The sequence below is a fragment of the Trachurus japonicus genome, chromosome 1 (assembly GCF_045865225.1).
Source record: "Trachurus japonicus isolate A0001 chromosome 1, Traja_1.0".
Lineage (NCBI taxonomy): Eukaryota > Metazoa > Chordata > Actinopteri > Carangiformes > Carangidae > Trachurus > Trachurus japonicus.
The window spans coordinates 15,760,145-15,770,601 of NC_140907.1; the positions used below are offsets into that span (position 1 = coordinate 15,760,145).

The window sequence follows — 10,457 nt, forward strand, 5'->3', positions numbered from 1 at the left end:
CAATAAGATTCAGTTTCAAAAGTAAGGATAATATTTTCACACTGCATGCAGAGCTAAAGATACAGTCGCAGATACGGTTTGAGGATATGATTAGGACAATCTTTAGATGTGGAATGATTGCACAAGAAAACGGCTCTTTTCATCTTCAAGGATCTGGCGTGGTACTGTACCTGTTGGCTCACTGTCACACTGTCATGGTTTACTGCTAAACATAACTGAGCTATTGTTCAGGTTATTAGTAACGCCTTAGCTTATTATTTCCAGTCCTATTTTTCAAAAGTATATTTTTGTTTTATACGTTAACACCTCACACCTAGACACCAGGAGGCATTTTGTGAGAGTTTGTCTTACTGCGCCTCTATAAAAGCTCTAGTGTGTGTAGGGCTCCTTCATATTGTGTGACCCCTGCCACCTTTTGTAATCCTCTCAGTGGTTTCAGAGTGAAGCAGGGAGGGGACGGACCAGCCTGGCACAGCAGAGCGGGCAGAAGCAGCCGTAACAGTGTTGTGAAAGCAGCCCTTCCTGTTGTGTGGTCCCGAAACCGGGTGTGTAGGGGTTCCCAGAGCATCCTGGTGGCTGTTTTCTCTTTCTGTTTTTCCCCACTCCCTTATTCCATGCAAAGCTCTTGCCCCCAGATGTCCGAAACCCCCCCCACACACCAACACACACACACACTCACATACGTGCATACACAGCCACCACTCCTTCTCCAGGAAACTCGTTGGCCGTCAATGAGACAGCTCTAACTGTAGGCGTTTCCTGGCCACTTGACAGAGCCAAGCATGCAGGCAAAGACACACCAGCACCACTGCACAGCTGCAAAGTACCCCCCAAACATGCAGCCCCTCCATCATGCTTAACCCCATCTCTAACCGCATCCCACATCCACCCTGACCTCCTTCACACACAACCGCACACCTACAATTGTTGCTGTTACATCAGTGCCAATTCTTTACCACATTCCCTTGACTGTCCACACACACACACACACACACACACACACACACACACACACACACACACACACACACACACACACACACACACACACACACACACACACACACGTACCACATGTGCAACATGTGCAACATTCTGGAAAATGCCATCAGTTTATGGGATGACATGTTTTTTTATTTTTCCCCTTTTTTTCCAGGGCAGGGATTGTAACAGGAATGTCAAAGACCAGTTTTATCCGGCTTCAGGTTGTCACATCACCCGCAGTGTTTTTGTTTTTTTTGTTACTATTTATTTAACTGGTGTTCATGCCATCTGTGCTAAAAGTGCTCTCGTCAATCTGTCGTGCTGGTGGACACCACAAACAAACAACAAGGAGTTTGGCTTTGACTATTCAACCCACAGAACATGTGGTGACAAATTTGTTGTTTTGAGCCTTGAACATATGGGCACATGACTATTATCATAAAAACTCAACAAGACTATGATTATAGAAAAGAAATTTCCACCTAACCTCCATTTTCTATCATTACGCCTAATAGCATTGCATTTTTATAATCGTGATCATGACACACATTGAGACTGCTGCTTGCACGAATGTTCCCTGAACTGAAAGCAGCAAAAACATTTGGATGTGTTGAGAAATCGTGCTGACAAAGAGCAAAGTCTTTGGAGCGCAATAAGAGGATGTCAAATAAGGAACAGCAAACTAAAACACACTTTATTTCTGTCTGGTACGAGTGTGTCACAATGTCAGGGTGGGACCATTGGCCTTGTTTCTCTCACAATAAGAACAGCAGGAACATAAAAACTGTAACTTGATTCCAGGTGGAGTAAGTGAAAGGTTGATTATTTACATGTAAACTTTTGAGGCTGTAGATCGGAACCAAAAATTACATTTTAAACCCTCTTGTATAGGATTTTACATGTTTCTGGGTGTACAACAGGGGAATTCAAGACTATTAGATTTTTGTAATTAAAGTATATTAACCATATTATCCTGAGACAACACAATTAGATTTCCCAGGATCGTATTTTGCATAATTCATCCATGCTATGGACTAAGCTGTTTGACATTGAGGGGTAATGTTAAACAAAGGAACACTGTGACCTTCTTTTCAAAAATGTAGTCCTGTGAGGCTTCATGCCACTTAGCCTGCTCCAGAGCATATTTCAATATTTTACTTAAAAACAAAAACCTCACATTCAATATTTGCACATCACTGCAAAACACATAGACAGTTAAAATGACAAACTATCACCCCAAAAAATCCATCTCCTACGAATTCACACTACGAAGGAGTTGATCTTCCAGCAGCGTGCGACAGAAGCGAGAACCGCAATGGCTCCTGAAACACTTTGGGACGTCTTGGAGCCCCGTCTTGTCCATAAGTGTGATATTTAAACTCCCAGTGGCAGCGCATCTCACAGGTTGATTCTCTTTGGTGTCACCGCTCATCATTTGTGTTTGCCACCATCCTTAACTGACCCTTGACCTTTCCCAGAATGCCTTGGGTCAACAAAGAAGTCTTAGCCCCAAAGCTTTCCTCACTGTCCGTGTCACCATAGCAACTGGATGTTGCTGGGGAATTAGCCAGAGCGATGACTGAGTCAGTTGAGTCTCTGTCTCTGTGGGCTGTAGCGAGGGCAGCTGAAGATGGCATGGCGGCGGTGGTGGACTGAAAAAGAGGGTTCAGTCTGTTGCTCACTGACCCTGCTACGGTGCCCTCGTCCTCGGCCGAGTCCTCAGCTGAGTCCCTGCTCTTGTCCTGGGCCTGGTCATTGAGCAGAGTGACCAAGAAGTTGATGTACTTTACAGCCAGGCGCAGGATTTCGTTCTTGCTGAGCTTCTTGTCGGGTGGGTGGGTGGGAATGAGTTTCCTGAGCTCAGAGAAAGCCCCGTTCACGTTCTGCTGTCGCCAGCGCTCACGGCTATTGGTGAAGACACGGCGAGCAAGTTTCTGAGGGGGGCCTGTTGGACACACATGGACATGTGTATGAGAGCAGCCTTAGAGGAAAAATGAATGTACATTTTGGATTTAATATTCAACATATTTTTAAGTACAAACATTCTGTGCAACAGAAATCTGTAAATTTATCATCCAAAAACTGCTGAAAACACATCACTGAGCCACAGTGACACAGCCATTTCCATAACTAACATGAACATAGACACTGTAGTTTATTTTGAGTAAGTTCCACTTACTGTAAAACAAATGCAGCTGTAAATACTAAGTACCAAATGTGTATCAATCCATCACTTAAAACAGACCCAAATTCTACAGTCCTGTTCTGTAACATTTGCTGCTTTGTGGATTTTATGTATTCCTTTTCAAGTGTATTTTCAGATCCATTTCTAAAAACTGGCATTTTCAGAAGAACCCATCGAGCTTGAGGCAGAAAGCCACAGATGTAGGGAAGTAAAGATGTGTTGTGAGATGAGCTTACACTTTGTTTGTGTTTCTTTCACAGGAATTAATGACAGTGAAAAAAAGAAGAATATCAGTAAACTAGCCTTTTAATACCTATTACATCAATCTTAATCTCCGAACTGAGGACAACACTCAAAACATGCAGACAATTGTCTGCAGCTCCTGTGGCTGCACTGATGTCACTGTTTGATTCGGATGCAGAGAAACTCACATTCATTGATCTCCATCTCAAAGTGTGACGAGGGTCTTCTCTTGATCCGGTTGGCGTTGATGACGCCATAGTTTCCTCCTGAAGGACCCAGGTAAGAACTAGATGAAAATATAGCACAGTGTGTGTGAAAATGTGACAGCATGCACAATCAACCTTTAACAATAACATGCAGCTAAATATAAAAGCATATGATAATCACATGAGGCTGCTGCAGGATATCTTGCAGTAAATAAGACCAGGAAGAGAGAGAGAAGGATTTTAGAGAGTGACCAGAGAAAGGAAGAAAATGGTTGAAGCCATTAACTGTGGTGCGATTATGTTAGTGGCGTTGATTGAGTGTGCATGCAGTGTTTTAGCCCACTCTCATTAAGCCTGATAACTGACTGATTCTTCTTCAGGGGGATGAGATAGATCAATGCTTCCTGCTACAAACAAACCAGAGAGAAGTGAAGAGGGAACCTTATTCCCAGACCTCCATGACAGATGGGGAAGCCATAGATGTCGCCACATTGGAAAAAACAGTCAGTTTTTTAAATATAGCTGATGCTCTTTTACAGAAAGAAACGGTGTGGACAATCCTCTTTGGAGGAGAGAATAGATGAACAGTGGGAGGGCTTTGATAATGTCTGCAAATGAATGCCTTTCTTCATGAGAGCTATGAGTTGCCAATTTCTCAACCCCCCCAAAAGCTTAAGAGTTCTGGTCTGTTGCCTTTTGTCAGTTCAACGACTATATTTAGCTGCAATTAAAACTGGCTGTGTGTGTTGACAGGTTTTTGATGTTAAATGCACAAAAAGTCATTAAATAATACAACTTCATGCTCAGTAACCAAATGTCCTGATGAGTAAATTTAGCTTAAGAAATGTGAGGTGCCTTCATAACAGCACACATCCTGCTGTCAATTTCACATAACCGTGCAGAACAGTTACTATTAATCACAATGGGAAGTCATGAAATCCCAGCAGTTGAGGTTTCATACGAAACAGAAACTTGGCATTGTGACCAACGAAGCGGCATCATCGTCAGGAAGCCATATCGCAATAAATTTCATGGTTTAGTGTCACACACCTGTTTGTATTCCTGTTTAAAAAGGAGGTGAATGAGAAGGTGACATTTATTGGTCTGATTTTATGTGCTGCAGATGTTCTGAAGAGAGATGAATTCATACGATTTTAACATAATTCAGACAAAGGTTCAAATGCAACAAGGTTATCTACAGTACACTGTCAGCTCTTAATATCTGGGGGAGAAATCCTTCTAGACATGAGGGATTGCAAAATTAAATGGATAAGAAAACCTTTAAAACTATATAAAACTATTATTGTTTTTTGATTGTTCAGCAATCATTTTTGTGTTTTTTGTTTTAACCTTCGTCTTGTGTTAGCTTTCTACTGCCATCTATGGTCATATGGTCATTTTTGACCCGGGTTTTAAATCAGCTGTAAAATACACTAAAAACTTTTTTTTTTCATCCAATCTGTTTTTCTTCTCTTGGTTACATTGTTAGGCTCCCTTATCCATGAAAATATTGGTTTTAATATTTTTTTGGTGTGGCTTCAACTGAACCTTCTTCTTGTCAGTTTTCCGCTACCATTTATGGTGTTCAGGTCAGTTTTGACCCGAGTCTTAAATCAGCTGTAAAACAAACTAAAACAATTATTTATCATCCCATTTGTTTCTCATCTCTTGGTTACATTGTTAGGCTTCCTTATCCATGGAAAAGTTGGTTTTGCACTTATGATTTCAGTTTTAACCCTCATTATTACCAGGTCAAAATGGACCCTAACACCACAAATGTCATAATTTTAACTAGAGCATTTTAGAATTTTGTGAAAAAAAATTGTTTGTTTTATTTTGTTTAAATTGAGGTTCCTGACAAAGTCAAAAAGCCTTGATGTTACAGTATAAACAAATGTATGTGGCACTTGTATGCATTTAAAACCTGAAAACAGGTCACTGGTGACCTGAACACCAGAGAAGGGTTAAGGCCTCCAAAAATTATTCAGACTAAACAATCACTCTGCCCACTTGCTCATACGCAGTGTGCCATGGGTGGTCTAATTTTGAGGAGATCACAAGGTTAATATTATGGGATGCTCTGTCAAAAGGATGAATCTAAAAAAAAGGAAGCCAATTCTCACCTGGGGAAGAAGGGATGTGCAGGCAGGTACTGCTGAGGCAGCAGGGGCCCTGGCGAGGGAGCCGAAGGGGCTCCAGGGCCTCCAGAGCTCGCCACAGGTAAACAGGTGAGCTGGCTGCGGCGGATGTCCCCGTGAGGCCCATGTAGGAGGCTGGGGATTGGATGGAGGGCAGTCAGAGGGGTGTTGTGGAGAGGCAGAGGGGGCTTGCTGTGGCCGAGGCTGATGACTGGAATGTGAGGAGGAAGGGGAGAGGATGAAGAAGATGCAGGAAAAGATGTTGTGGAGGTTGGAGGTGGGACCGGGCACGGGGACGTCTTGGCTGGCGCCGGGAGGAGCGGGGGTGGAGAGGAAAGAGTTGGGGACCTGCTGGCAGAAGCAGCAGGGGCCATGGTGATGGTGGTCGGTCCCTCTTGCTTCTCCGCTTGCTCTTGCTCGGTCTCCATGACGATGGGCTCAGGTGCGGCAGCTTTGTCTGCGTTGTGATTGGTTAACACTATTGGGTCAGCGGTTGGGACATCCGTGTGTCCCTTGTGCCCTGCCTTGTTAGCGGGATGGGGGCTGCCGAGGGTGTCCGAGGATGCTGAAGTCTGTTTCTGGGGGGGACTGTGCTGCTCAACGGTGGTGCAGGTCGGGGAGGAGGCAGAAGAAGAGGAGGAGGAGGAGGAGGAGGAGGGGCGAGGTAGGTCGGGAGGTGAGACAGCCGGGCTGGTGGGGTTCAGCTTTTCCATCATGGTGGTGAAGTCTCTGTCTTTCTCTTGTTCCTCTCAGCCGCCCAGCGTGAGTGCTGTGGGTGTGTGTCACTGTGTCTTGTCCCTGTGGTGTCTTTATATGTGTATGAGAGTAACTAACATGTTCATAGGTACCACCTACAGGTAGTCTCACAGATCCCCTCAGACCTCTCCTAGCTAATATGCGTCTTCTCTATAAAGGCAACAAAAAAACCTCTATGTCCTCTTCCTTTGTTCCACCTTCCTGCAGATTTTGCTTGAGTTTTCTGCTCTACCTCACTAAACCTGAAATCCATCAGTTGCTCTTATTGTTACCAGGGTCAACATGTGAGTTTGAAGCCGTCAGTCCATTTGCCGTGTACGGTGAGCTTCAGCTATACACCAAATTGCCCGTGTTTGTTTCCCACCTCTGTCGGCTGTTGTCGAATCGTAACTGTGTCAGGAGTGTGATTAAATGTGAGTCTGTGTTTTTACCCTCACTTGGACATTGCAGAGGACGCAAATGAAACAAAATGTGGTCATTTCAGTGTGTTGCAATCACACATGAAGGGCTACTCCTGTGGTATTGTCTCCGTGTGTAGCGTGGAGGTTTCTGTGGTCTGATTTGAACTGGATGTGTGTATTTGTCTTACAGCACATCCTGAGCAGCAGATTCTAGGTTCTGAACGAGTCTCCAGTGGCTTCTCTTAATGAGTCTGTCTATATGTCTGTCTGAGTGTATTTTGAGGATGTGAGTCAAAATCCTTTTAAGCATTCAGAACGTCCCAGACCGGTAAAGATTGGATTGATATCAAAGAGTCTGTTGAACAAAAGAGAAAGAAAGAGATCGAGAGAAAAAAACACACAGTCAGGATACAGTATATATTTTTCGGTGTATATTTAGTAAAGGCAATAAGATGTGAAAATGTGCCCAAAGGTCAAAATCTGAGTCCTCAGTGTAGGCTGGGTGCATGCATGTTCATTTAGACCTTTTATTCTGCAGCTCTGATGTGATGTTAAAATGCAAGTGGATTCTCTGTTTAACTTGACGTTGTCAAGCAGACAGACATTTGTGTGCTCTCTGCTCTGCAGTGTGCAAAACTCTGATGATTTCTCAGGTTTTGCAATCAATTGTTCCTGTTTTGTCTCTTCTCAGTAGACATGACTTTATTTTTGTGCAGTTTCCTTTTTCCACAGTGATGTGTAGAGACATTATTACACAGGTTTTCTAAGTATCTTTATCTTTAATTGTCTTGATGAAAATAACCTCAAACTAAGCTACAGTTTTAGACAGATATTAAGAAGGTTTTGATAACAAGTGCTCATCATTACAGGTTTATTTGTGCTGCACAAATATTAAACTATTTTACTTTGACAGCTAACAAACAAAACAGTGATGTCAATTTGTCGTTGTATCAGTGACATATTTAATTCTGTCAAGTCCAGCGTGGATCTTCAGACATTTTAACCTCCACATTTCTGCCCAACCGGCTCTAATAGCATGAACCAGTTACTCAAATGATATATTTTTGGTAAATGTGATAAACCTTTATGTTGCCAACAGTATTCATCATGATTAATAATTAATTACTTAATTGCACAAAATTTTATATTTGTCCAGAATATGTATTTTCCTATTTGTTGAATTCATATTATTTGATATTGCCTCATAATGCACAATATGCTGGATATATATTTGCCATAATGAGTCTCCAAAAATATTATTCAGTTTTTAGCAGAACAATTTTCGAGTTCATCAATTTAATCAACTGAAATTATTTCAAATAAAAATTCTATCTTGATTGAAATCACAGTTTATTATTTATATAATTCATAAAGATGAATTATATACATCAACCAAGCATTTTAATAAAAAATACTGCATATGACATGTGACACATTTGATGAAAACTTCTATCAGATGCTTATTATTATTTAAGATAATTATTTATGGCTGCAAACCATCCTGTACTAACACATGAGTTATGTAAAATAAAGTATAACTTTCAGTGGTCTTGAATACTCACAGATACATGATGACATCCAGTGTGGCTCATCTGTCATGCAAAATCCGTCAGAGTTCAAGTGATCTGTGAACGCACATGTTGTATCTTCTCAGTGTTTAACGTCCTGCTCCTCCTCCTCCTCCTCCTCCTCCTTCTCCTCCTCCTCCTCAGGTCGCTCACACACCACTGCAGCCTGTCACTGTCTGTCAATCGCTGAGGTCAGAATTGGAGCCAAAGTGTCTGACACCACTCAAAATAACTCCACATACTCAGAGGAGTCTAAGAATTAATAATTAGAAATAAAATAATCACAAAAGTAACAAAGGTCCCAGATATTCACAGAGAAATTACGGCAGAATGAGACAGAAGGACGGTCCCAACGCACACATTTGTTATTTGTTGAGAAGTTGCTCCTTTGAACGAAGACTCAGTCAAACCATGGAGATGGATGGTGCGGGTTTCTTCCATCTCCCCCTGTCCATATGTCATTCTCACCTCTCTCTCTCTCTCTCTCTCTCTCTGTCTCTCTCTCAGTCTCTCTCTTTCTCTTTTTCACTGTCCTATCTATCTCTCACTCTTCTTCGCCAAGAAGACACAATGCTATAGTTGGTTGCCAGTCGGAGAGCTCTGGTACTGGCAAATGTGAGGTGGGTGAGAGAGAGAGAGAGAGAGAGAGAGAGAGAGAGAGAGAGGGAACCATGTTGCAAGGAGAGTTTTCCGCTCCCTGCTGGACAAGAGGATGTGCTAGTACAATATGGTGGCTGCTGATAAGAGCCTCAAAAGCTGCCTGTGGCCTGTAGATAAGAAACCTCCACCACCCCTCCTCCTCCCCTGCACTACCATACCAACACATACACATACACACACACACACACGCGCACACACACACACACACACACACACACACACACACACACTAGACTGGTCAGTCCCAGGCTTTGAAGGGGACCTGGCCTGTTTCCAAGAAAATATCCGCAACTGCACTTATATCACAATATAATAAACAGACAAAATGATGTACTGTGCACACGTGCTTCTGCTCATCCACACACATGCACACTCATGCACACACACAGACACACACACACAGACACAGTGAATGTGCACATGTTGACAAATGCCACAAGTAACACAATTACTTGGGAAATCACCCTTGTGTAAAATCTTTGTTTAAAAATATCCACAACAAAAGTGTATTTCAATATGCTGATGATGTATGTGTATATGTAAAAAATCAAACTGTACATAAATATAAACATTACATGAATATATAATGGGTTTTCATTGACAGACTTGACACATATGGATTTGATGCAAACTGATCAGGCTTTTGTTCTTTTAAAGCTTTTTTTTTTTTTGTAAGCCCATTGGTCAATTAATTGATTACTCGATCAACACTACATTTTTTAACTGATCACATTAGTAATTAGAAAAGGTGCAGTAGTTTTGTTAGTCTCAGTTGCTTAAATGTCACTAAATTCATGATAATAATGAAAATATGAAACATAAAACCACAGTGCAGTTATCCAATAATAGGAAGATCATTTACTGTAATGATGAAAATAATTGTGCCTCATATTAGTAGGACTGGACTTGAGACAGATGTTTGGTCGCTGAGCTTTTCTCTTTTGACATCAGAGCACACCTGTGTCACTGATGACCAACACACATGTCGTCAGTGTAACTTTCCTCTCCAAGTGCTCCCAAACTTCCTTCCTAAATCTATCTCTCACCCGTTCTCCCCTCTGCTCACCCATTTCTATTCACTTATTCTAACTCTGTGTGTGTGTGTGTGTGTGTGTGTGTGTGTGTGTGTGTGTGTGTGTGTGTGTGTGTGTCAACCTCAGGGTCAGCACCTCTTTTACATTCCCTCAGTCATTTCCTTCTTAGACAGACTGAAACACAAACATTATAAAGGCTTTACAGTTACGTGACCTTCAAGGTCCTGGGAAAGAAAGCCGTTTGTTCAACGACTGCTCAACAAATCTGTCATCAGCTTCATC

At 42.1% G+C, this 10,457-nt stretch overlaps 1 protein-coding gene across 1 annotated transcript; it reads right to left on the bottom strand.

Annotated features, from left to right (window-relative positions):
• Positions 1-1,652: 1,652 nt before the first annotated feature.
• On the bottom strand, positions 1,653-8,726 carry lyl1 (LYL1 basic helix-loop-helix family member). Its single transcript, XM_085775343.1, has 4 exons — positions 8,476-8,726; positions 5,742-7,268; positions 3,601-3,698; positions 1,653-2,929 (listed from the first exon to the last, which is right to left on the bottom strand). The coding sequence occupies exons 2-4, from the start codon at positions 6,470-6,472 to the stop codon at positions 2,406-2,408; spliced, it is 1,353 nt and encodes a 450-aa protein (XP_085631469.1). The 5' UTR covers positions 6,473-7,268; positions 8,476-8,726; the 3' UTR covers positions 1,653-2,405.
• Between the last annotated feature and the right edge of the window lie 1,731 nt (positions 8,727-10,457).

What these genes read in the sequence shown, in the direction of transcription:
- lyl1 (XM_085775343.1), bottom strand. Translation starts at nt 6,472, where the DNA reads ATGATGGAAAAGCTGAACCCCACCAGCCCGGCTGTCTCACCTCCCGAC. An exon ending in GCACATCCCTTCTTCCCCAG is followed by an intron (nt 3,699 to 5,741) that starts GTGAGAATTGGC and finishes ATTTTCATCTAG; the next exon opens with TTCTTACCTGGGTCCTTCAG. An exon ending in TGAGATGGAGATCAATGAAT is followed by an intron (nt 2,930 to 3,600) that starts GTGAGTTTCTCT and finishes TGTGTCCAACAG; the next exon opens with GCCCCCCTCAGAAACTTGCT.